The sequence below is a fragment of the Athene noctua genome, chromosome 14 (genome assembly GCF_965140245.1).
Source record: "Athene noctua chromosome 14, bAthNoc1.hap1.1, whole genome shotgun sequence".
Classification (NCBI taxonomy): Eukaryota; Metazoa; Chordata; class Aves; order Strigiformes; family Strigidae; genus Athene; species Athene noctua.
The window spans coordinates 13,585,068-13,612,919 of record NC_134050.1 but is presented as its reverse complement, the minus strand read 5'-3'; the positions used below and the strand labels follow the sequence as shown (position 1 = coordinate 13,612,919).

Here is a 27,852-nt window from a genome sequence, read left to right as displayed (position 1 = left end):
GAGGGCTAGGATTGTGCACAGTATTTGAAATATGGGTGCAATATGTATTGATTGTTGAGATAAATGTGTTTGTACTTTTCATGTAACAAGGAGCCAGTAAGTGGTGTGACATTCAAAAGAAAGAAATAGAACAAAAAAGTTTCTTTGAAACTTCACTAACTTAATCATAAAAGTCTAATTGTTAGTGTAAGTCATGGAGTATTTCTCAAAAATTAGTTTCCACTAGGGCTCCTCTTTGTGCTCTGAACAGACTGTTCTGACACTGAAGAGACTGCTACATCCTTAGTTTGTGTTCACATGAGATTTTTACTCTCTGTCAAACTGGTCTAAAATTGTGGCTATGAACTTATTTCTGAAAATGTTATTTAGTCCATCAAATTTGTGTTCCTATGCTTGATTTACATGAAGTGACTGTTTTTAAGCAAAAACAATTAAGTATTTCTCTAATGCTAAGGCAAGCAGCAGAAACTCATAATGAGTTTTTCACAGGAAATTAACAGACCAGGAATGAAATTCTTGGCTCTGTGAAGCAAGCAGAAACATTTCCATCGGTTTCAGGGATGTACTCCCTGTGAGCTGCTAAGTCATTTCAAAATACTGAATAGGTTTCAGGACATTTTGGCCGTCTTCAAATGCAACTTTTAAACAAAGGAATGGACAATCGTTTGACTAAATACACAGGTTTATCTTTCTTCTCCATGGGCCTATGGTGAGCATAGTGACAAAACCAAGCAAGGGCCCGGTGAGTATGACAGATAACTGTTTGTCTAAGCACAATCAACAGCTTGTCACGCTGCTACCTTCCTCTCCTAAGCTCAGTACCCAGAAGCCTAATAGCTCAGTATTGTCAGACTGACTCAAATTAACTGCAAATGACAGGGTGATATTTATTTAGGGCAACTCTTGGCATACTGTTAATTTCCGTGTTCTACTACTTAAGGATTTGCTCTTCAGTGGAAAGCAAACTCATTAGAACACTAAGGGAAGATTTTGTATTCTTTCTTGAAACATGTTGAGCATTTTGAATAAAGGAGTAATTATAGTTGTCATAGTCCGCAGAACAATATAAAGTAGTTTCACTTAAAATGATATGCAAGCACTTGTCAGCTTGCCATTCACAGGAACCTTTTAAAATGCCACAGTAGTTACTTTCTAAATGAGTAAATATTAAGTCACTGGAACACAATTAAAACAATGATATCTGGGCTACTGTATTCTTGTGTTTGGATTTTGACCACATAATCCATGGCAGAAAATCTGTGTTTCTAGACAAGTACCAAAATAATATTGCATGCAAGATAGATTTCTTGCTTAGATTAAATTGATGTGAAAAAAATCCCACAGTAGTCAACCCCCTCCAGTCTTGGTGTAATGTTGTACTGTCCACAGTATTGTTTTACAATAACCCATTAAAAAATGTAAGTAAAGGAGAAAAGAAAGTTCTTATGGTAATGAATCAATTACAGCCATTACCACGATGTATAGGAAAAACTGTGTTTTGCTCCAGTGATTTGGGGGTTCTCTATGTGCAGGAACTTACCACCTTGCAAAGGATCTCTGCACCATACTGAGTCAGCACGGGAAAACACCAGGGTACAGAGCTATTTTGAATGCAGTGTGCTAAATAGTTGGTTTAGAACCATCCTTAAATACCAGAATCACATACCTGGTATTGCTGAATCTCATTGTCACAAGTCAGATACTGGTATATGATGCTATCCATCTGGTCACTGCTGAAAGCGTATATTACGTGAGGCCAAATTTTTAATCCCTGTTATGTCTGCGTAAATCTGTCAAAATTTTATTGATTTCAGTAGGCTTCCTGGTGAGATTTTTTTTGTGTATAAAAGGGCAGAATTTGGGTTATGTTCTCATTTCCAAGACCAGTGCTCCTGTGGACTTCTGCCCCGCTCCATGCTGGCTGCAATAAAGGCACCACTCAGCTCGGATAACCGTGCCCTGAAAGCAGAAGTGCTCCCTGACATTTGAGTCCTGGGGTTTTTGCTGCCTCTCTCATCTCCAGCTTCTGCAGGCTGGGTAGGAACGTTCGTTAGGCTGCTGTATTATAAAAATAGACTAGTCACTAAGACATCAATAAGACACTTAATTTAGAATACATGGATTTTTTTTCATTGGTGATTTTGGGGGAGTGGATAAGTTGCATGATGAAGGCTCTGGGGCTGATACGGTAGAGTATCAGCTGCACTTTGAGCTCAGTCCCTTGTGAAATTGGGTACGTAAGAAGAACTGCTGTGCTCTTTTTTTCTGTGAAACATGCTTGAGGTGTTTGACTGGTAGAGGATTTTTGCCAAAACCCACTACCTTTGGATGTACCCTTGCTAAAACCACCCTGTTCTCAGGTACATGACATCATACAGAGTCTTCACCCCAGTGAAAAGGAAAATATGGAGTTTCAGACATTCAGACACCTTTCAGCGGACTGTCGAGGCATGGCTGTCAGCAGAGGTTAAGCCAGCTCTGTATCCAGAAGGAAGATAACCTGAAAAGAGCTTGCAGCTGAACTCATTTCAGTGGATAGCACCATTACTGTAGGTAGTACAGTGTTGTTTTTATCTTGAATGGTGGGGCAAGCTTACTGGTGTATATTTGTGTACAGATGTGAGAGTACTTTCTGAGGGACAGTATAGTCCATGGTCACTGTGAGTAGCTTGGATGGGATTGCCTGCTGGCATTAAAACTTGTTTCTTAAATCATATAAACACCAATAAATGTTGACTGCAGGAATAAGGATCTTCTTTGTGAAAACGTGTTGGAAAACTGAAGATTGTTTTCACACTGGAGAGCCTACAGCAAATTACCTGACACTCAGGCAGTTACTTAAGAGTCTGAAGCAAGACACTATTGTATAAAAAAATACTAGTCGTGATATTAATCACAGAATCACAGACTCATTCAGGTTGGAAAAGACCCTTGGGATCACTGAGTCCAACCATCAGCCCTACTCTACAAATTTTTCCCCTACACCATATCCCCCCAACAATTAAGACTTAGTCTTTTACACAAAAAGCTCAAGGAGCTTTGCTATTGACTAAACAGATGAATGAAAATCATGCTGTTTGAGGTTTATGCCCATGGTTTTTCTCTATTAATTAGAGAGCCACTTTATACTTTTTGGTAATTTTCACAATGTTGTCTAAAACACAGCTTAATAATTTAAACTGAAACTTAGTTTCAGTTTGTGCCTTTTTGCTTTCTGCAGAAATGGTGGGACCGATGGGAAAGGATATGAGAGCTCCTTGACCAAAAGAAATGGAAAAATTGGCTGTGCAAGCAAGAAAATAATATATTAAAAACCAAAGCCAGGTCAGTTTATTGCAAGGTCAGGAAGGTTCTCTCTGAGGGATTTGTTTGACAATGAGGTAAAGAACGGATACTTGTAAGGAATACTGAAAACTAAGTGTAGACAGTACATACAACACAGCGATTTCTTACATGAAGACTGAAACCTGTGATGCTTTTATCTTAGGTGAGGGATTTTTGGTTCATTGAATTTCTGTCTTTGGTTCACTGGGACAGTATCTTTCCACATGGCAAAATTTGATTGTGTTACACAAAGCAGCAGGTGTGGCAGGGCATTGGCAGTAATCAACTGTACAAAAGTAAGGAAGATCTGCACTTTTAGACAGCATTTTAGATTATAAGACACAACTATATGGGGGCAACAGTACAGCAAGTGTTTCTGGCTCTGAAAAGTATGTGAGACTCCACCATTTTCATTTTTTTAAAATGGAGAGTGAAATGGACAGTCCCACGGGTGTGGTGTACGACTGCACTTGGGGACCAGAAATGTATCCTCCCACCTACTATTCACTCAGTGGTAGATTTATGTAGTGACAGACTCCTGATCATAGTAATTGCTTTGAAAAATATGTTGTATTTAATGCATTGCTTTCTCTCTCTCAGGGGCCAGAATATAATAAAACGCAAGATTTAAAAAGAATGTGCCTTAGTATTTAGCCCACAGGCAGCCCCCTTGAGGTCTGGTTTCATCAGAGGCTTTCAGTAGCTGGAACATCAGCCAGGACAGGAATGAGCCCAGAGCAGAACATAAGAAAATGGGGAGTGTCTGAAATATTCAGGGTGTAGTTGGGAAAACAGTATCAATGCTGAAGTCTATGGCATTGTCATCTTGCTATCCCCCCCCACTCTCCTCTCTTTCTTTCTCTCTTTCATGCTTTTTGTTACTGTGTCTCCAGTTTGGGACAAAGAATTAAAAACTCGGTCAAGTGTAATAATGCTTAATTTGAATTGTTCCTTTATTATTCCGTTATTATTATGGATGGGTAGTTCTTCTCTCGCCTGTGGAAAGTTGTCCTACCCATACAAACCTGTCTGAAAGTGGTGTTAGATCCTTAGGACCATGACAACTAAATTCGTAAGGCCCTGAATAAAGAGGAAATAGTGTGGGTTTGAACATGACCTTCCACAGTGTATCTTTGCCACCAAGCTCCTCTTCCACATGGTCTGAAGCGATAATACTGTAATTTGGCCAGAATACAGCTGGTGAATTGATTACCTGTCCTAGATGTGGGCACAAGGCACAGCATCACGGGGGGGGCTCTTGAGTCGCTGAACTGCAGCAGCAGCTTACAAAGGAGGCACAAATTCTCCCCCCTGAGCTTGTATGGGTGTTCCTCTGTTTGTAATGAATGTAATGTTATTTACAGCTTGTCTTTAATGTGTTACATAAAGACTGGGCTGCATAAAGCGTTGGGCACTGCATTAATAGTGGCAGAGGCCAACCTGGTGCTGAAAGAACAAAATAAGGATTAAAAACTTGCTCAAGGTCAGTGTCAGCTAGTGGCTGAGCCAAGAGAAGAATCCAGGTGTCCTGATGCACAGTACGGTGCCTTTCCACTAGGCCATGACATTTCTGTTGTGCAGATAATGCAGTGAAAAAATGAAAGGGAAAAAAGGATGACATGTTATCTCAACTGTGAGCCATTTCTTTTTCAGAATTACATGAATAGCAAAATCCTATAACTATGCAATAAGACAGTTGCCCATGATGTAGGTGTTTGTGTCATGGCTGGTACTTTTAAAATACACCATAGAAAAGGTCATGCATAATCATCTTAAAGCTTATGTTATTTTTTAATGTCAAGTGCGCTTTTTGATCTGATACAATTCAGTGGATGTTTATTGTTCTTGTTTTTCATGCTTTCTCAAAGAGACTTAGCAGAATAACTGCTGTTGTTGTACAGCTTTTACCACAATTTACAATGGAGTCACACTACCACAAAATTTCTGTGTGATAAGAACACAGTCTTTCTTCCACGTCTTTAAAGAAAACAAAAATAAACAGAAGAGTCTTTATAGTAGTGGTGACATTTAGCCAACACTTTTTAGGGTTTATATTCCCATCAACCTGGCAGTCATTGATCTGAGCAGAAATAGGACTTCTGATTTGCTTTTCACTGAGAGGATTTGTTTGGGAATGATCAAGCCAGGCAAAGGTGTCTAAAAATGATACTGTGGCAACTCAGTCATCTGAGGATGTCTCTCTCTTTGATCATGTGTTTGCCACAAAGAGACACGTGAGGCCATGCCATAGGTATCCCTTATACTTGTTAGGTTCAAAAACCTGTGTCCTGAAATAGTCTATGACTCACCTGTATCTGCAACGCTTGCCCTTGTGACCACAGGATTTTATTATTTTAATGTCCTTCTACCACAGCTGCCAGTAATTCTTCTTCAGAGCTTCTCATTTGTTCAGAATGCAGCTGTCTGCTTCCTTGCTGACGTCAGCAACTGTGCCTGTTTTGCTATTACACTGACAGATTGCCTATAAGTTGTCCCTTTCTTTTTTGCAGATCTTAATGGATGTGCTGCTTGTCTTTGTTTTATTCTGAGCCTTGTACTTTGAGATTTGCATTCCAACAGTGTCAGAACAGTAAAGATCCTAAAGCTGTATTTTAGCATGGAAAAACTGTATTTTGCCTTCTCTTGCTTCAAGGATATGAATTTCCCTTCAATAATGATCTTGGTGTATTCCCTCTACTCTCTGCCTTACACTCTCTTTTCCATCTTTTGGCATTGAGGATTGCTGCATGATGTCCTGCTGAATGCACATAAAGTTTAAATGTGAAACTTATGTTTTGTTCACACTCTAAGCATTTGACAGAGAGCGGTTTTAAAAATGCAGTCATGGCATTTTGAAATGGTAGTGTAAGCTGGAATGGTCCTTCAGGACAAAAGCATGGGGTAACCAGTACTGTTGGTTTAGAAGATGGATCAGGAGAGTCAACTTTGACTTGAGTTTCCAAGAGGCAAAGTCCAAATGTGATAATAGATGTGGACATTAGCCTGAGAACTTGGTGAATTGTGGAGGCATTTTGTTCTGAGAAGAGTTTGAGGTAAGTTTAGAATATGTAAGCTCTTCAAAAGACGCTAAGTACTTCTGTAGTATTTTTGTTGATTGATTGGGTAACAGTCTGAGGCCTGGTTTAAAGAGGAATCTGAAATTTCATATCTTAGGGCAGGAAAGAATTCTGGTTCAATTAATATTATCCTTGAATGTTCAGTAGGTGAACGGATGACAGGCACAGTCATTGTAGCCTTTTAAGTTTTCACCCCATGTAAAGTGAATACCAGAAGTGTCCACTGCCTTTCTTGCTTCCTTTGTTCTCTTGGTTCGGTTCAGTTCCTGCATGGTTTTACTGAAGCTTGGAAGTGCCTCAGGCTCCTTAGTACCTAGACTGTGTTAGCATGAAAAGCATATGAATGTTGTAAAGCATTTGAATAGGCTTGAATTCCAAGTTTAAAACAGGAATGCTGAATGCCAAATTTGGCAGCATTTGGGAATTTTGAGGTAACCTCCTGATCTGAATTGCCTTTGGGGAGGTTGGCATCATCATATGGGTTTGGTTAAAACCTATCAGTCTAATGGCTGCTAGATGCCCATGTTCTGCAGAGCAGGAGCCAAGCTCACTCCCAGATAAAATTCTGGCTTTAATCTGAGTGAAGAATGGACAGAACAATCTTCTTATTTCCTTTCTGCCCTTTCTTAGTGTCTGTGCTGTGTTTCTGTTTCATTTAATCTCATGGGGTCTGTTCAGAGGTGGAGCAGATACGTGGCAATCGTGGGAGTCTCAGACATGCGTTTTATCTGTAGAAGTTTCCAAGTGAGCAGAATTGTTTCTTGCTTCATCATTCTAGTGCAGGAGTCCCTCCATTCAATTTTCTCTTTAGGAAGAGAAGGAACAAACTGCTGATGTACAACTGACAGATACTTGCTTTGGTGGTGAAACCGTGCTCATTGAGAGGACCACAGTAGGTTGAGAGACTTGACCATACTTTGAACATGTTACCTATTTCTTAGAGCTGTGAGGAACCTCCTGAGAGGTGACATATTTACAAAAATAGCTCACCATCTTTTTGCCACGAGCACAGACTTGCTGAAAATAGAATCCTCAGAGAGGAAAAGTGAGAGACAGCAATTGCAACTGCTCAGAGCCACCTCACGCCGTACATGGAAAGTATAAAACCAAAACGTATGCTCAGCTGCTGGTACCAGCTGTTACATTCATTATAGTAATTGCTACCATTAGTGTGCTATTAATATTTCTCTTACAAATTTGTAAGAGAAATCAAATGAAAATGCAAAGTCTGCTCCATCTGCAACCATTTAGGTTCTTTGTGGGTCAAGTCACACAAGCAACAATTTCTAGCAACGCTGTTGTCCTCTAAGGAAACAGTTCTTAGGAGAAGCTTTGTTTCTCTGAATTACTTGTGAAATTTCCATTTTGTGCTGAAGGAGAAAGACAGTATGTAAATTTGGAAGGACATAGGTATAGTTGCTACGGGATCTGTTTGCCTATTGCAGCAAAAGTCTTACAACAAGCAGCAGGAAGCTTTCTGAGCCCATTCAGCCTTTGGTGTAGCTCTGTACAACTTGGGGACCCTGGAGTTGGCAGTGAATACAGCCTTTTACCAAATGAGCCCCACATGGTTAGGTCTGAATAGGTGGCTTAGCCTCCAGACTGGAGGCAGTATGCTAAACCACCCTCAGGTGCTAGCATTGGTGTGAATCTGAGGTAATGTAATTCTGACAATTGCGAGGTGCTCCTATATCAGCTCTTCATCACCAACATTTTCCTAGAACAGGATTTGGCCTTATGATGTGTTTTTTCTTTCTTCCCTATCCCCTATTTTTCTCTCTTTCTTTGGGGAAATTAATCATGAAAGTGCTGTTGAGTCAGCATCTTTCAGCTAAAGACAACAAGTAGTTTGAAAAAATGTTTTAATTTCAATTTTATTTTCCACATATTCTATTAGAATGGAGAATGTTGCTGACCTAAATGATGCTTATTCATCTGAATGATGAATACCGTAGCTGAGAAAAGACTAGTTAATTTATCTAGTTCATCTTACAAGAAAATGCAAAGTACTGAAAAAAGTTTCTATACTGATGGTTTTTGGTCTGTTTCACTTTCAACTGTTATGAAAAAAATGATTAATCAAAAGTACATTGGTGGTAAAAGTTAATTATTTAGTGATCAGTAGATGACTCAAGACCGTATATCAGTACTGTTGTCTGCAACAGAATTAATATGCTAATGCTGCATACCATAGTGTGTGCTATTTCATGGTGGCCCATGCACAGTCACCACTGCATACTGAATACTTCCACTGAAATCAGCTGCACCTCTTATATGTCTGCTCAACATTACTGCTTGCTTTTGCAGTACTTTGAGACTCTTGTGAGATGCAGCCTAAAGTCTCAGCACTTGTGATTTCTTAATCCTGTCCATTTACAGGAAAGATTCTTCCAGCATTCCCTGTTGTAGAGAAAATGTGAAAACCAGAATTCTAAAGCTAAAATCCAAGAGGCAGCTCAAAATAGCCTCGACTTATTTGGGAACAGTGTGACTTTTTTTAAAGCCGGTGCTGCAGCATTGGAGAAACGTGGCATGATTTCTGGATGGATGGGATCCTCCGCATAGGTACGATTTCACAGGGCCTCCCCAGCTCCTCTGAAAAAGGTTACCACTTCTGCATGATAGTCCATTCAGCCACCTGCTGGCCCAAAGTCTTGACCAGGCTGTGTCAGTCACAGCAATGAGATGAGACTGGCTTCTGCCTTAAGAGAATGGAGGGCAGGCTAAATATTCTCTTGCTCCCTCCACATGCCTCCATATGAGTGCATAGAAAGTTGGAGGTCTGCCCCAAAGGACAGTTTCACCACACGCCCTCCAAATGCCTTGTCTGACTTCATGGAGCCGTGGAAGAAGGAGAGGAAGTCGCCGTGTCTGAGGGGTTGTGCTGCTGTTCTACTTCAAAGCATTAAGAAGCAGTTAGTGTGATTTTTTTTTTTTTTACTTCCCAAGATGGCTAAACAGCGGCTCCGTGCAAAAGCAGGTGCTGTGCTTCCTCCTGCACTGCTAGGTGCATCCTTTATTTAGCAGTACTGTGGGCAGAGCTACTGTCTTGCTGAAGCGTGTGAAAGCACAATTCTCATGCTCTCTGCACACCCTTCTCCTCACTGCCTGGAGGGTGAAGGATAGGAAAGCTGGTTTTGGGAGTTACCTTCTTCATTATTCTGGATTTCCCCTTTATCCTCACCTAGTGCCAGCTTGTTCACCCTCCAGGCTCAGGGAGAGGGAATTGTTTGCCCATCAGATTGCCTGACTCTCACACAAATTTCATGCATCCTCAGAAGTGGAGGAAGGCTGTACTCTCAAAGTGAACTCTAGCCCAGGACCAGCAAAGACCTGACTATAAAGTTTGTCCCAGCCAAAAATCCATCATTTCAAGGAGAGGCAAAATATAAAATTTGATGGATTTGGACTGAAAGAGCAGTTTATTCCAGAATTGTCATATATAGCACTGATTGAAGCAGCAAGGTTTGAGGGAGACCCTGGTTAAGTTTTAGCAGCTCATCATTAATACTGCATCTGTCATGTTTTATGATGATTTACGTAGTATTACAGAAATAATGGACCAAGTTCTCAGATGATGTAAATCTTCATGGCTCACTCCAACTCAGTGAAGTTCTGCTAGTCCTTTTGGAAATTTGGAGTTTGATTTGCAGTTTTTATTGTTACATACAATGTTTTCCCTGCTTCCACAGGGTTTGCAGTATATATTTCAAGTAACATAGACAATGTTGATAAATCCATTTGAATGCAGAGTTTTCTCTGCAGTCTAATAACATGAAGTTGACCTCACAAAAAAGGACAAGTACCTGACCCCACGTTGCTAATGCAATTAAAAACACTGAAGAGATCTTCTATTGTATTAGCTCTTAGCATTGCAGTTCTCCCAGCAAAAATGCAATTTGATGTTTGTGCTGCCCCAGCAAATTCAATTCTATTAATTCCCAAGTTGCATCCCTTGCATGTGAGAATACCCATCAATTTGTCTTTATGAGTTCTGCTTCCTACTAATATCTATGTGTAGTGTGTTATGATCTCAGAGATGTTGAACCAATCTGTTCATTTGCAAAATTATATTTGATGCGATCTCTGTTTCACTTCTGTCGTTATCTTTTCATCCAACTTTGTCCTACAGTTCGTTGATCTGAGCTGGGAATGTGGAACTTGATTTTCAGGGCGCCCTGTTTCTGAAATGTGAAGGGACAGAGACACAGCCAGAGAGCCACCACTTGGTCTCCCTGGAGGGCAGGAGCCTGCCTTGGCAGAGGGCCAGGGCAGCAACCACCTTCCTGGAAGGGGTCTGGAGAAAAAAGGGCCATGGGCTGCTATCCTGGCCAGGCTATGGAAACTGAAGTTTAGGATATCGTTTTGGCTGGGAGTAAAAGGGGGGAAAATTCAGTAACATTCACAAGTTTGGCCTAAAGGAGAGACCTGAACATGTAATGGTGTTACCTGCCAGCCATTCGTTCAAACAGATCTCACAGGTCTTAAATCCAAAGCCTGTGTGCTGGCAGTCTTAGACAAAGAAATTTAAAAGCTTTGGGCTTGAAATCTTATTTAAATTTAAATCGTAATTGATTTTTTTCCCCTCATTTTGATTTTATGAACAGATGGACTATAGCTAGCAGTTGCCCTTGAGGAGTCTTTAAAAATGTAGTTCTGTGAACTGTTTCCCTGAAGATTGATACAGCTGCTACTTCTTCAGCTATCTCTGAATCACCCTCAATTACTATATGTCTTTATAAAATAATTATAGGTTTTATCCAGGAACTGAGCCCAGCTCTGTATGTTTCATAAAACACGCAAGGTTGGTTAGCAAAAGAGATGATTTTACCCAACCAAGTTTTCAATTATTTAGCTTTGAACTTTTATTCTCTTCAGTATTTTGCTACCATGCAGCAGCTATATTCCCCTGGAACTGAAATGGAAAAGATTTCGGCTGTTCTATCCATCTCTTTACACTTACTAATTTGTCTGCCAGAATAAATCACACACAGAATGAACTTAGGAGAGTTATTAGTTCAGATGAAGCTATTCAGACTTAAACCAATAAATAAATTATGATCTTGCCCTGGAACATTTCTGCTTGTGCAAAAGTCAGTCCACTCTTTCTCTTTTCCTGTGCATGCATAATAGGGAAATACTCTGTAGAAAAAAATCCATTTTAACTGCAAGATGAGAATGGACTGAATGAAAGTATGTGGCATTAGTTCTGTATGAAAGGGTGATGGAGGTTGGGTGGTAGCCACATGGAATTGTCATCCCATGATGCAAATACAATTTACAAGAGTTCATTTAGTCCTTGCCCCTCTGCATCTCCAGATATATCTTTGTGATGTCTTGGCCAATGACAGATATGTCGCAATAAGGAGGGCAGTAGGTGAAACCACTGAGATGGGCAACTGTCCCGGCAAGACAGCTCCTCACACAGTAAGGCTGGCAGGTCTCTCCCTTAGGGTTAAGAAACATTTTATAAAGGAAAGGTTTTGTTTCCTCTGCACCTTCCATTTTTTGCTACCATTCAGGACACCTTTTACTCATGGCAGAGATTGGGTTTAAGTACCAATCTTTCTTCTGGAGGAATTGTAGAACCGTATAGCTTCCATGTACCTTTATGTAATGGCACAGGAGGGCATTGTTCTTCTTTTAAGATGAGTGAGCAAAGTTATTGATTATCAGAAGTGTTGTCAGTAAAATAGATTTTCAACTCTGAAGAAGTTATATCTCCATCTTTGTTTTCAGTATTATTTTGATGCATACGGCCTGTAATTTATATGTACTACTATGGAGGACTGCGTGCATTAATCTTTTGCTTGGAGGAATTTTCAGCGTGTATGTCACTGAAATGAAGTATGGAAGGAGTCTAAACCCTAGCTCTTCTTCAGTCCAAGACGCTCAGTAGCTGCTGCTGGGATTCTTCAAGACTTCTTAATAGAAGTTACCACTTAACTGGATGTGTTCTGGAATAACCTCTGAACTCTGGTGTTTCCAGTGCTGGTAAACTACATAACAGTCAGCAGCTTGGCTGTTCTTTGGGGGATATGATTAAAAACACTGCATTCCCTTTGGTTTAACGAAGTACATTTCATTCTTCCACCTCAGAGTGCACGGTCTGTTGTGAATTGATTTAACTGACTCTCATTTACGGCATAAAATTTTGGATTAGACCTCTGTGCACTGTTTTCTTACACTTCTCTGCTGAAGATGTTTATTATGAGGCAGTGAGAGAAATTCCTGATGCCCATGAGGAGTGGCTGGTCAAGTGAGAAATGTTCCCATGAAGGGGAAATAGTACATTTAGTACCTCAAGACTGAGTGCACGGTAGGCACTTCAGTCACATGGTCTTCTTCAAAACCCTACAGATTTTAACTCACTTAAATCATGATGGCTTACAAGTTCATGTTAGTATAAACTAATTTAGATTTTTTTTCATGTTTGCTTTTTGTTTTTTTGGCATAGCTCCTCGCCCAGATAACGACACTGCTAGGGCAGATGAATACATCTGGGGGCTGTCCTGCATCACACTTGGACTGCCTTGCATGTTTACACTGTAAACATCACATAAGGAAAGAAAGACCTAAGGGTGAAGTGACTTGTTCAAGATCAGGTAATCAGGCCCTGGACTGAGAATCTCATTCAGTTGAAATTCAATCTGATGTGCTCTTGATAAATTGCAGCTTCCAAGTTTGCTGCCTCTTCTGATGCTTTGCTTTGATGCCTGGAGTTCTCTTATTCTTCAGGGGCTACAGGTGTTCATAACACTACCTTTGTTCACGAATATTTTCTTTTAAATAAAGGGGTGATAGATTGCTTCAGGGATGCAGCTGATCACAAGATAGGAAATGTAACTCGAGCATCTCTGGAAATAAATTTGTGATGCTGAAAACCTGTCATTTTTCAAGAGAAATATATTTAATCAATTCTGCTCTTGAGATTGCAATTGGGACAGAGGCACATCTCCCTTTGTACCTGCTTAGGATTCATTTCATGTCAGTGGGGAATGAAAATAATTTATATGCAGTTACACAAATCATTGATTGGTACGTGTTAAAAGAGCCCAGAGTCTCCATTTTATGTTTGGTCAGTGTGTGCCTGTGTCATGTAATCAGGCAGGACTACTTCTACTACTTGATATTTTTTGCAACTGCTATGCTGAAGGAGGAATGTAGACTTATCTCAGGGTAGGGGCAATATGCACAGAGGCACCCTCTGTTTTACTGCCACCCTAAAGTCTGTCTGGTAGACACTGAAATTTTATTAAGATGTCAATATGAAATCCTAAAAAATTTCCAGTATTATTTTCTCATTTACAGTTAAGTCAAATGTTTCATTTTAAAGGAAGTTATATTAACTGATTCTTCCAAATATTTGAATTAATGAACAATTTTCTCTAAATATCTCAAGTTAGATTTAATTGCAAATAATTAAAAATTGTATCAAGGAAAACTGGCACTTACTGACGTTAGGAGAGCGTGGTATAACACCTTTTGATGCTGGCTAGTATAACTGTGTTCTCCTTTTCTCAGAATCCCTACCTTGACCATATTAGGCTGACCACAGAATAATGTGCATAAATGCTTCCGATTCCAGTGGTCTTCTGGAAATTAGTCTATTTATTGCCAGTTATTTCTTTCCAGAACATAATTTGCTTCTGAGCCACAGACTGCCCCACAATATCTATCTCAATGTAATAATACATTTAGGTCTGTTGGAGTGTCTGGGCATGAAGAGAGTAGTAAAGGGAAATCAAGAACTCTTCAACCTAGCATTTGACAGCTAGGGCAAACAGCAGGGAAACACATGATCTCCAAGAACAGTGCTCTGTGAGGCTAAGTACTTTGGGTAGAAGTTAGCACCGCAGTATGTTTTTCTACAGGCCAGTTTGTTTTTAAAAGAAGATCTGAAGTCAAATCTGTTATTCAGAAAAATACCCAGTATGTTTCCTCTCAAGTGTTGCTCATTTACTGTATGGCATGTTTTGTGCAACAAAATTCATTGCCATCAAGTGGTAAGAAGTTGGCAAATCGGAAGAAAGTATCAATGCCCACCATCTGCTTCCGTACCACTTCAGGTGCTTCATACCTTTGCGTATTTCATCTGGGACTCATTTCTAACTGACTGACATTCCAATATCCTCTTACAATATGTGGTATTTTTGGAGGCTTTTCATTGTTTTAGGGTTGTTTGGGTTTGTTTTTTTTTCCAGCCTGCTGATATAGGGACCTTTTGTGTGTAGTTTCTCTGACTGTATTGAGTCTATTAACTCCATCTTCTAGAGCTGAGTGTCCTGTTCTCTGGGTTTACTTGTTCTCTCCTTTTACATGTTAATTTCCCTGTTACCCCTTAATGAACTTTTTCAATGCTTTATGAATTGGCCATGCTTTATCTGTTTCTTCTTGACTTAATTTCCTTCACCGAGTCTTGGTTTTGCTTTGACATTTCTGTATAAAGGAAGAGTCTTATTGTAAACTGGGTCTGTTTGAGAGTTAAATTGGAAAACAGGCCAAGAGGCACAGAAGGGAGTATCTCTAGGTCTTTGACTCAGTGTGTCTCAACACCTCTCTCTCATACTACAGTACAATACAGCACTGGTTGTAAACAGGCTGTTACATTACCGCTTTCCTAATGTATGGGAGGACAGTGTAGGCAAGAATCAATAAACAGCACGTGTCAGAGTGAGGAAACTGCTCAGCAGTTCCTTTTTGCAGAGTGGATTCTCAAGGGCGTTGTTACGATTAGGACTCAGTGAGAGCAAGTAGAGTCACACAGCAGGTATAGGAGCAAAAAGTCTATGCCAAATATCCAGCATGCACAATTGCCTCATTATGGCCGTTAGAGGTACATGTATGTATATTATATAGAACATACCTAAACATACTAGTATTCTGTGGGAAAAGGGCCATCAGTGGTTTTGGAACACATTTTTAGTAAATGCAGAATTTTTATTTTTATTTTTTTTTAAATCTCCACTCCCATTTTGTAATACTCTCTTCCCCCCAGCTCTGTCTACTTCTTCCTTGTCTCAGGTTGCCTTCTTGCTTATCTCTAGTCAAAGTGTGCTCACCCCCAGAGATTAATTGTTCTGTTCAGGGGCAGGTGGGGCAATACTGCAGAGACAGTAAAATTCCCTTCCTGAAGACCTGAACCTTGATCTTTCCTGAAGAATCTTAATAGATTCTTTAAATTCAAGAAATGGAGACAGAGCTGTGAAAAAAATAAAGGTAAACTGAAACACTGCCATATCATTCATGCAGGAATGGGAACAATGGGTGGTACCTGCAGCAAGAGAGACTCTGACGTCCTGTGTTGTCTCATTTTTTCCTCTCCCCAGATCTCTCACTAAATCCAGGCCTGTGACTAAGCTTCCACAAAAATATTGAATATTTTTTACAGTGAGTGCATCATATCTTTTACTGATTCAGATCATCTGCCTGGTTTCACATTCTCCATAGCATGTACTGAATCTACACATTCACTGAAGGAATGTTGATCTCACAGTCTCCTTTTGATTTAGTCATAGATAATAAATGTTTTGTGAATCTGCAGTTATCCTGCTCTCAGTCAGTTTGTCTTTATAACTCACTGCTCCTGAGGGGGGGGTTGAAGGACGTGGTTATAATCGTATTACCAATGTTATGATCCAGACCTGAATAACTGTGTTTGGCACATGAATGAACCAGGCATGTGGACCCAGCTGACCATGCAACTGGAAGGAAGGATAGAGGGGGAAAATGTGGTATCAATGCAAGGAAGGTGCAGCAGGATTTGGCTTAGAAGAGCATGGAACTGTCATTGATAAGGAGGTGTGAAGAAATCCCAAGGATTCAAAGCAGCAGTTCCTGAGTTGAATATTAGAGAGAGGAAAACCCAGATATATCTACAGTAATTTAGGAGAAAGTAGATGTTGTCTGAAAAGGATCTGAGAGGCCAGAAAAGAAGATTGCTTTATGCAAAGCAAAATGAAGAAGAGAGGTTTCATACAGTCATCTCCCTGTATGAAAATCTGCACAGGCTCAGAGAATTTTGTGTCCATGTAATTTTTATCCAATATTTACTACCGAGATGTAAACTATTTATTTTCATTTGTTTTTAACTCTTATTCCAAAACTACATAAGAAATGTTGCTTTACCTTATCTTCTGCCATGCAAGAAAATTCCCTTTGAAGAATTTAATTTTTTTTAAAGTGGAAGTCTTAATTTAATGCATCCTTTGTGTTTTCTTTACAGTGCTCTTTGAAGATATATGTTTCTTAGTAATTAATTAGTGCTTAAATACATATCATTTTATGTCTAGAAGGGAAATTTTAAAAGCTTATTTTCCTGTTTGACTACCAAGGAAGTATATTTAGCAAACAATAGTTCCTCCAACTTTTTTACAGAAGAATAACAAACAAAACTGCTTTGATTTATATTTACTGGTGAAGGGACTCTGCTCAAACCACTGATGAATTTAACGAGGAAAATGTGCTCATGGTCTGCCAGATGCAGCTGATACAGTTCTCACAGAACTGTTAATAATTCAGCGTTGGGTTCTCCCCCTTGCTAAGGGTGGGTGTGGAGTGTTGGTGGGAAGGTGTGCTGGAGGTGTGCATGGGGCTGCACGATTAGCCCGCAGAGACCCCAGACTGTAACCAGGGAGTGCTCAGGTGCCCACATGGGGAGCCACCTCTTCACCAGTCAAAGAGAAACTGCCCTGGCATTCTCCAATAGAAGCTGGGAGCTGTCTGGTAAGTATCTATTAAACTCTGACAGTCATATCACTGAGAGCTAAAACATTTTGTAAGAATGTGCTAAAACATAACAAAAAAAGAGTATCTTTCAGCTGGACCAGGTTATTGAGCGGTGTGTCTCAACATTTAGCTTATGCTGAACTATTTGGCCACAGCTTCAGTCATCTATTGAGGTAAAGTGAAAAAATGGTGTGGTGAAATCAATAACTTTAATAGCTCTTGCAAAACAGAAATTCTCAGCCAGCTGTTTAAGTTAATTTATGATATCTGTACATTTGAAATTATTACCAGTTACATTGGATTGTAATTCAGGGAAACACTGAGTAAGCAATGCACTCTCATCCTGTCCTTGTACTGGCAAATATGGAGGACTCGGAAAGTGCTTGGCACATGATACCCAGAATATAATTTGTATGCCCTGTAGATGGATGTTTCAGGGAAGATCAACTGATCAATTCCTAGCTTATCCAAAGACTTTCTATATAGCTGTGAGGCAAACTAAATAATCTATCTCTTGCTTCAGTTTATCATCTCTAATGTGAATACAGCATTTTATTGCGTTACAAAGATGATGTAAGGCAGTCATATTTTGAATAGTGTCATATATTGGCCAGAAGTGCAGATGATTGCAGTAAGTCAAGCTAATAAGTTGCATAAATTCTGAGGAAAATCAGGTATTTCCATTGCAAGCTCAAATATATTTAACCCATTCTATTGGAAAGAGAGCAGAAAACCAATAATTTAAATACTTATTTCTGTTCCTTTTGAAAAGTTTTACTAGCTAGACTGTTTTAAAGCAAGCAAATGAAAGTAATAACTTTATACTATTTAATCTTAAATATCATCTGAAGACTTTGAAGACTGTAGAATGCTTTCTAGTTATAAAAATGCTCAGGTATTCTAAAGCTAGTTTCCTGTTTTTCTAGCTGCTTTGACTCCAAACAAAACCATTCAAATCTTTTTTTCCACGTACAGTGAACTCAGCCTCATCTTAATTTGACTGCAACTCTGCTAAAGTGTAATGGAATGTTAATTCTTTCAAAACCTGTGGCACTTTTTTTTTTTTTTAAATAAACTGACTTATTTGAGTAATCATGTTTGATGGAAGAAATCTAGAGGGTATAAAATGGGAAGGTCATTATCATGATGTTCCAAATGAACACCTATGGCAAAGCACTTCTGGTTCTACTTGAAAGTTCTGCTGGGAGCATTTCAATTTTCTGGCTTCTCGTCAGGTGAAGTTAACAGCTTTTAAGGGCAGATAAATCATGACTGAGTTTGAACCATTCATGAGTTGGAAACATCTCTGACATTAGACAGGATTTTGTTTTTTGTTTAGCTCCCCAATAGTTAAGTGTGTACACTTAAAACTATATCCTCACTGGGGTAGACAGTTTTAGATCTATAATTTAAATGGAATGTTTTTGATTTACGCTACCAGGAAGTAATGCCTATTTATGCTTTTACAGAACAGTTATGAAGGATGTACTTAGCTTCAAATCAGTCCTGAGGTTTTGCAGTATTAAGTACAGTTGCCTACTCACCATGCTGCAAATGAAAGACTATTGGATATGAAGAAACAGTTTGGGGTTTGTCCTTTCAGCAGGCTAAGACGTGCTGCCATTTGCTAACAGCTTACAAGAATGTCAGCATGGCTCTCCCAGTCTGAGTTGGAAGAGCCTGCTTTAGTCCTGAAAGGACACCTCGGGGTTCTCTGGACTTGCCATGAATACAAAGGGAGATACAACATGTTCCTCTCTTGTTGTTGAGTGCAAAATGGTGCATAGGAATAGGAAATTTAGACACGACAACACCTTTTGACTGTCAGGCCAGTCAAAAGCAGCACGGGCTGCCCAGAGCAGTTGCAGAGCCTCCATTCTTGGAGATAATCAACACATGCCTGAACACACCTCTGAGAAATCTGGGTGGCTCTAGGCAGAGTGGCTGGACAAGATGATCCCTAGAGATGGCTTCCATTGCCATCCACCCTGTGATTCTGTGGGGAAAAAAAATAAATAAAAAAGGAGTCAGAACTGAAAACTACCCTTGATTTTTCAAAGGGAAAACCAAACAAAAAGTGACTTATAATTTTCACGGGCAGTAAACTGGCATTTGTTTTGCTGTGAATTTAGACCTGTCTTACAGGGGAGAGACGTGTACTTTGGGCAGGGGAGTCTTTTTGAAAATATCTGTTTGATTTGGCATTCCAACTGCCTTGAGTGCCATGTAAATAGTGTGAATGGTTCAGAAAAGTTCAAAAAAACATGAGTGCAAGAGATGAGAGCAAAATTACTCTGTAAAATATGGTTTAATAATAACCTTCAAAGGGAAAAGAAACCTTTAAAAGCAAAACCTATGTGAAATAGTACGCTGAAATGGGATAGGATTATCCAATTTTGTATTTAAGCACTATCAGGAACGTTCATCCTTCATGAACAATCATTTTAGGTAGTGGGATGTAGGAATAGTGTTACTGAGCTGTAAAAAGGGGAGTCTGAAGGGAATATATAGCAGAACCTCTTCTAGTGGTCCCACTGGATTGGACGACAAGAGCTCTTACTATGATTATACTAGTTTCTTACTCAAGTTTCAGTGACTTTATGTGCAGCAGTCACATAGGTTAATCTGTGCAAGAGACTTTGTTTTCACCTTAATAATAGGGTTTATTACTTACAGTGGAGAATCGGAGCATTGGATATGTCCAGTACAAGATTTTGAGAGAGCTGCTAAGTGGTGTTAGAGGATCTGCTCTCAGACTAAACTAAGAATTTATTTGGCAGGGGTTGAAAGCAGGCCACCAGTGTCAAACATCAGGACACTGGTGTACAAGGTTTGATTTCTAGTGATGGCAAAGTGAGCTTAACAACTTTCATGCCTCAAAAGTTAACATTTTCTTATACTTATTTTATAGGAAGATGTAGATCTAGGTGTCAGCTTGCTATTAATTATAAAAAACCTGATATTAGACAGGATCTCAGTGGAGCTAGGCAAGTCCAAACTGAAGTGACTAAAGTGAAAAATCACTCTGGGTGGCAAGGGAACTCTATTCTATTATTGCAGAATAGATTTTATTTCAGCGTGTTACCGATCGGTATTTATGCTTCACAGCCTCACAATAAAGAAACAGAAATGTACTTATTGGAATGAAAATAGATGAAATACAGTAAGGAAAAGTGAGTTTTCATGGAGAGATGGAGAGGATCAACCATGTAAAGGCTGTAATAAATCTTTAATATACCAATTTGTCTCCTTCCCAGAATTTCATCTCCAAATTGTTCACCTTTGCCACAAAATTTTCTTGTTATAATTGAAATTGGGATATCAAAAATAATGCCTTTTTTTCTGACGAGGGAGACAAGATTTAACCTGGGCTTCTTTCTGTTCAAGGCACAAGGACAGTGAACTTGACATAAGCCTCATCCCAAGCAATGAGCAGAATTATCTCAGTCATGTTTTTGTTATGACTGAAGTGTTTATGGCTAAAATTACCATTTGGGGCTTCCATTTTATTTGCTTTTTGTGAGCATTTTCTTGTTTTTGATTTGTGAAAGTTTTAACGCCCTTACTGTTATCCCTGGAGTTTATTCTGCATTTGTTTCAACAGATGCCAGAAGTCACTGCTTGGGAAGAATTCCACTGAACTTGCTGAATTTCAGCTCATAATACAAAACCTCAGCTTTTGCATCTGGTCCTGGTTAGTTGCACAGTTTGATTTTTCAAGCAAACAAATAGAATATCCTAGATATGTTCACAACTGATCTGAGCTTTATACACAAAAGCTCATGAACTTTGTTAGGAACTCTGGGTTTGTAATGAATGCAGATAAGTTTTATTTGGCATGGCTTTACTTCAAATACGATAGCTTGATTTTTAGATACATTGGAATTGAAAAATCTAAACATAACCACTTCTGTAGTTATGCCAGTACAAACACATCCCTATTCCTTGTCGTTTGGAGCTTAAAATTAGAAATGTAAGTCAATAATGGAAAACCCAGAATCCTTATACGTTTATGCCAAATATGTCCTGTTTGTGCTATTATAAGATTTGAAATGCCAGATAGAAGTGTTTTCTGCATGATGTTTGAGCTGATCCAGAGACAACAAACTGTCAGCTTTTGCCCTTTTAAAAGACCCAAAAAGTAAAGATCAAATTAGTCTCTCGGATGTCTTATGAATGAATTAGGAACTGTGAGTTAGGACATGTGTTACACCACAGCAGAAAACCAGGATGGGTCTGCAAATAAAGAAAATCTGTGGTGTTCATTACCATACTTTTCATTTTTCTAAAATCGACCTTCTTTCAGGCCAGCTAAAAAGGCAAATGAGACAGGAATTTAATTCAATACGTATCCCAAGCCTACTATAGCAGTTGTGAGGTGTAGGAAACCTTTTAAGCCACACAACATGCAGGCCTTTCTATCTGTAGCACACAAGCTCTGAACCATGCTCACTAGTGCAGAAGCAACAGCGACTCTAAAGAGTAACAATAGGAATATAAATAGATAAAACCCTCTCCATAAAAGATACCCTGTGCACTTTTTCAAATCGCTATATAGATTTACTACTTGATTTTTTTAAGGGCTAAATTAGAAGAACTTAATTCACCCATCATGGCAAAATTAGACTTTTAAATTTATTAATCTGGACATTTAGGAAAGAGCTTACATCAGTTTCTTATTTTACTGCTTGCTTAGATTCTCCCAAATCCCTTTCAACAGAGTTCCTCCTGCTTTGATGTCTTGCTCTCTACCCAGATTGCCAGAAGGCTTTTAGTTGCAAATGCAGGTGTTTTCAGCTGTTAGATAGAGTTGTGTTGTATTATTCATCATCTTAATTAAAAAATGTATTAGTAGGACACTTATTTTACATAGAGGACAACATAGGAATAATTGGAAAGGTAGCACACTGTACATGGAAGAAGATGGTACTCAGTGAGCCACGTTTGGCAGTGGAGGAGCTAGGTTTGCATTCTATGTTGCTGCTTTTCTTCTGTTTCGTATATCCATTATTGATCCTTTAAAGCACTGTTTTTCTAACAGACTATCTTGCCCATCAGGCTGGTATCTGAAACTAATTAAACATGGCTTTTGAGAAGTACAATTCTCTTTACAGAATAGCACCTAGAAATCATCATTGCCTGTCCAGGTTATTTGTTACATGCTGGTATTTTTTCCTAGTTTTTGCTGTAGTGGTACTCGGGGAAACTGGCACCTGCAAAAGCCAAGTCTTCCCTGAGCTGCTGAAAATTATTAGAAATGTCAGTGAACAGATCTGCACCTCAAGGACAATCTTGAGGCTTGTTACACAGCAAAATGAACACCGTGGTCATCGTCCCGGCAAGGATTTCTATTTAACTCTTGCCCTGTCATTCAGAATTAGCTCTGTGGGCCATGTAGACAAAGCAGAGTGACATCCATAAGAGACTGGTGAGTCGGAACCTTACTCAGAGTTAGAGGTGGGCAGTAGCCCTGCTCTTTACGCTGCCAGCTGCAGAGAGCTGATATTCACCTTTCTGCTCAGCTCGCCTGCTTCAGAAATGGGGGCAGAGCGTTGCCAGTGAGAAAAACAACCGCAGCTGGAAAGTAAGGTAGTATAAAAGCAAGCGACCCAAGATGGTAAATGGATGAGGGAGATTCAGGGTGGGGAAGGATGAGGAAGAGGGTTGGGAGCATAAATAGACCCTGCAAAAGCAGATAAAATATCAGAGAATTGTTTCTTTCTTCTCCCAATACAATTGTCCTGATCTTTCTTCTCTGTGCCAGGTCTCCCCAGATGGACATTATGGTCTGTGCACCCCCATGTTCCAGGACGCCCCAACAGTCTCCCATTTTAAACATCTAGTAACCCGGTATGCTTTCTATCTGTTAACACAAACATGGTCCTGGGCTGTTTAAATGACAGTAAAGCACTTCCATATCACTCAAAAGGTTCACAGGGATATTTTTTGTGTGTGCATCAGCTCATCTGTTAGACTTTACACTTAAGGCTTTTTCAAAAGAGACATTCTAATCATCTGTCTTGAGAGCTTTTGGCCCTTGAAGACATGAACCTCTTCTAGTTTGTCTTTCCTTTTTTTTCTTTTCAATAGAAGCCTCAGTAAATAGGTATGCTTAAAAAAACATGCAGCTTAGTACCAGGAGATAGGAGCTGTCTCCTGCAGCCACCTCCACCAGTTTATACAGTTCCAGATTGTGCCTGACTGGGAGGTCTGTCAAGTCCAGTGGCTGATGCTGATCAAGAAAGCAGGAAATTATCTTATACACATGGATGTGAGAGAATTCTTCTTCAAAGTAGATCTCATTTTGACTTCTGGAAAAGGCTTAAATTCAGGTTTCTGGCTTTAAAACCTCTCAGAAGTTTATGCCAGTGAAGAACATGGTAACATTTCTGTTATCTGTTAAGCATGCCATCTTCTGTTGACTCTTGCTGGCTTCCTGGCCCCAGCCATGTTCTGTGGTAGCGAAATCTACTGTACAGTTAAGCTGTGTGAAAAACCACCTCCTTCAATCTGTTTTTCATTGCTAAATTATAATAGTTTCCTTGGGTTTTGTGCTGTAAAACCAGAAATTTTTTCTCCTGTTCTGCTCTACTATTTCTAGACGCTTACTTTCCAACTCTGTCTCTATTTTCTTAGGTCAACATATTTTTCACTCTGCTCAGATGTGCACCTTTCCACAGCCTTAATCATTCATTCTTCCAATTCTGTAATACCTTGCAAGGGGATAACCCGTACTGTAGCTTTTTTTTGCATGAGTTCACACCATCAAGCAGAAGACCAATATTACAATTTGGAGATGGCTTAGCAGGTCAGAGCTTCATGCCTCGGTCACTTAGGTGCCCTCTCCATCTTAGTCTTTCCAGGGTACAGTGGGTGCCACCCTTAACTCTTTGGTGGTTTATTCCACAATGTCTGTCTGTGTGAAAGTGATTTCAGCTGTAACAACAGCCTTTTAAGTATCTCATCCATACGCAGTACAAATGTTACCCACAACAAAACTTCTGAGATAATACGGGCCAGACTGCCGTTATTCAAAGCAAACAGATATTTGTCGTTAATCCTTATCTTTCACTAATTTCATCTTTCTTCAGCTCATGTTTTTTTCCCCAAAGCCAGGAACTGTTTCTCCAAGCGTACAGCCTGACACAGACGGAGGGGAGGAGGAGGGATTTACATGGTCAGTAGTTCAAATGGGCTTTACTTCTGCTGTGGCTGCGGAGCTGGAGCAGAGCTGGTCTCGCTGGGATGAGCGGATGGTGGCCCGTTAGGGACTTGTGTAGCACAGGCGGGCTTCTCGGGGAGCCGTGACTGCTCTGCCCCGGCCAGCAGCCGCGGTGACCCCCGGAGTGCTGCTGGTGCTGGCCCGGGTGGGCTGCAGCCACCACGGCCCAGCACCCTGCATCACCCCGCATCACCCCGCGGCACCCGTCCCGCGTCGATGAACAGAAAACAGGAATTTTCCCTCAAGGGTCGCATTAAGCTTTTACTACCAGACCCCAGGCTGTGGCTCCTCAGCCATTTTGGGTCGAGTTGCTCAAATGTACAGATGTTGCCGGTAGGGCCGGACTGAGAAGAGCATAAGCGCAGCCTGAGCTCTCCTCGCACCTCGACGCCGCCTCAGTCTGCTGCGAGGGCGGCCCGGCCGTGACCCGCCGCGGGGGCGGCGCCACCCGAGCCTAACCTTAGCCTTAGCCCTAGTTCTAACCTGAGCCCTGGCCCTAGCCCCGGCCCCGGCCCTCGCCGGCCGCGGCTCCCCGCACATGCCCAGTGGCGGGGCGGGCGCCGGCCGTGAGTCAGTGGCGGCGCGGCTGACGGGGCAGGGGCGGGCCCGGCGCGGAGGGCGGCTCGGCTCGGCCCGGCCCGGCCCGCCTCGCCCGGGCGATGCCTCAGCGCGGCGGCGGTAACCGGGGGGCGGGCGGGTAGCGGCAGCGGGGACGCGGCGCTGCTGCCCTGCCTCTCCCTGCCCGCCGCTGGCCCTTCCTCCGCCCCCTCCCGCGCCCCCTCCCCCGCGCCGGTGCCCGGCTCAGCCGCCGCTCCGGGCAGGGAGGAAGGGCTGGGAGCCGCCTCCCGCTGCCCCCCCGGCCGCCCCCCTCCCCATGCAGCCCGGCCCGCCGCTGGGAGCCCTCCCCGGGGGGATGTTTCTGCGGCCGCTGCCGGGATAACCGGCGCGCCGTCCGCCCCCGCCCCGGACGGAGGATGCTGCCCGCGCCGTGGCGGGTTCCGACTCGGGCAGCAGCGGCCGCGTCCCCCTCCTCGGCTCCGGGCAGCGTCGCCGGGGAGAGATGACTTCAAAGCACCAGGCGGACTGGATCCCTTACAGGTAGGGGGATAGCCACGCCGGCGGGTAGAGCGGGGCGGCGGGGGCGCCGGGGCTGCTCCCGGGCTGGAGCTGCTGCCACTCGCAGCGGGCGGTCCCCGCCGGGACCCGTGTCTCGGCGGAGGGGCAGGGGCGGCCGGACCCCGCCCGGGGCGCGGCGGGGAGGCGGCGGGTCCCGCCTGGGGAAGCGGGTTGCGGCTCTGCCGGCTGGCGGCCGCTCTCGGAGGGGCAGCGTCGGGGGGGGGAGAGCCCGGTCCCGCCTCCCAACTTCGGGCCGGTCCCGCTCGGCGAAGTTCAGGGACCGGTCTCTGGGGAGAGCTGTCAGGGCCGCGGAGAGGGGGAGCGGCGCCGGGAGAGCTGTCCGCCCTGCCTCCGCCACGGCCCGGGCGGCACCGCCTGGCAGCGCTGCGCCGGCGGTGGCGGCCGTCGCCCCGCGGCCGCGGGAACATCGTGGCCCCGCCGGGCGCTGGCGGGCGGGCGCTCGCTGCCGCCGGGCGCCGCCGAGGGCGGGGCGGGGGGCGGCGGGGCGGGCAGCGCGCGGGCGCCGCTTCCTCGCGGCGCGGAGCGGCCGCGGCCGGCGGTGCCGCCATGGCGAGGAGCGGGATCGCCATGGCAGCGCCCGGCGGAGGGCCGCCATTGGCTCCGGCGTTGCCATAAGCTACGGGAGCCGCCGCGCGGCGGCTGCTGCCCGAGGGCCCCGTGCGTCAGCGGGCGGCGGCCCCGGGCTCTGCGGGCTCCGCCGCCCTGCCCGCCGCCCGGCACCGCCGCGCCGCTCGGCCCTGCCCGCCCCGGCCGCCCGGGGTTGGAGCGGGAGCGTTTGTTCCCTGCGGGGATATGAGAGTAGTTTGTTTCTGACTTGGCGGTGCGAGGAGGGAGCGAGCCCGAGAAGATTCAGCCCCGGGCGGGGTGGGCTCTGCCGGGGAACAATAATAAAACCATCTGCTATGCCGTTAGCGCTGTGGGTGCTTCAGTTTCCATTCGGGACTCTCTTTCAAACGGAATTATTGAGGAGGGAAATCACGGGCGTTTAAAAAGGTGTTCTGGACAGCAAAGCGTGTTTGTTTCGTTCGGTTGTAAATAAAACCACGTAGATACAGTAACGTAAACTTTTTTTTTTTTTCCCCTTAGAGTATCGTGAAATTAACAATATTTACAGAGTGCGTTTTAAAACAAAGAGAGCTGCTTCAGCAGGTCGGTTGTAGTTTGCCCCATTCTACATGGAAATATTTGTAGCGCCCGTATGCCACAATGAGTGCAACATAAACGCAAATAAATCGCTCTTTAATGCAGAGGAAAAAAAATGGTAGATGCACATGTGAAAGTCTGCTTTTTTAATCACTGCATGTGATAGTTCTAATCAACGGAAGGATCAGAAAGAAAGAAATCTGATTACAATGAACCTGAGAATATCGCTGTTCTCTCTCCAATAGCTCTTTCAGACCACGCGTTTTGAAAAGACGTAAGGAATTGGCAATAAGGCTTCAAAAATGACGAGCGGATGCATTCTGATGCAATTTGAAGCCTTGTAATGAAGGCAAAAATACCAGAAGAACAGCTGTTCATGGCTCTTCCCAGCAGCAGAGGAACTGTTTCTCTGTTCTCTCACTGTACACAAGGCTCTGCAGAGGCTGATGCCAAAAGTTTGCTGAGGGGTTTTGTAGCAATGGCCTTGAACGAGGAAATAAAACATCTATTTCTGCTCAGTGCGGTTCAGAGAAGCAAAGGGAGACAGAGCGGTAGACCTTCAGAGAAACAGATCTGATGATACGTCTTTTCTAATATAATATTCTTCGTGAATGTTAACCATATGTTTATGGCCAGAAACTGCTGGGGACTGCCCCAAACCAAAAGGCAAACAAACCATGCTTCTGCTTTGAAGTGTCTTTGTTTGGGCTTCTAACATAGAGTTCTCTCAAGAACTTGCCTTATTTTTCAGTCTTCAGAGCTAATTCCTGAGTTAGAGATATATCATTGCAAATCTCATTGAACTTGCTCTTTTAAAGCATCCCCCAGGATCCCTTAAGCGTACTTACCCAGAAAACAATAGTTTCTGATTGCATATGTGACTGAGGTTACACGTGAAAACACTGTATTAGTAAATAAGGTCGAAGTACCGTTTTGTAAGAGTGAAAAACCCAGGGAGAGGGAGACGCCTGATGTGACCCCCTTGGAACAGTTCACCTGCTCTCTGAGAGCAAAATGCCCCATGCTATCTGCTCTGTTGCTTCAGTTTCTTATTTACGTAGTGAGTTCAATGGTTGCTGACTCTCAAACCTTGGAGGCCTGTTCCCCACCTTCTTTATGGCCTGGGTGGCATGTGACAGCCAACAATGTCACTGCTGCTAGTGTGGGGACAGGGCACAGGCGGCTGGGCATGCTGAAGTCTGTAAAGACCTGTGTGACATA

The 27,852-nt window shown here is 42.5% G+C and overlaps 1 protein-coding gene across 9 annotated transcripts in view; it reads left to right on the top strand.

Moving 5' to 3' along the window:
- The window catches only part of TUB (TUB bipartite transcription factor), a 172,360-nt gene that overhangs the window by 48,733 nt on the left and 95,775 nt on the right, over positions 1 to 27,852 (top strand). Inside the window, exon 1 of one of the 9 annotated variants that reach the window (XM_074918592.1) lies at positions 24,949 to 25,449. The exons of the other annotated variants lie outside the window; for them this stretch is intronic. Coding sequence (XP_074774693.1) covers positions 25,412 to 25,449 — 38 coding nt within the window. The 5' untranslated portion in view covers positions 24,949 to 25,411. Of the gene's footprint in view, positions 1 to 24,948; positions 25,450 to 27,852 lie in introns of those variants that run through there. 9 annotated transcript variants of the gene reach the window in all.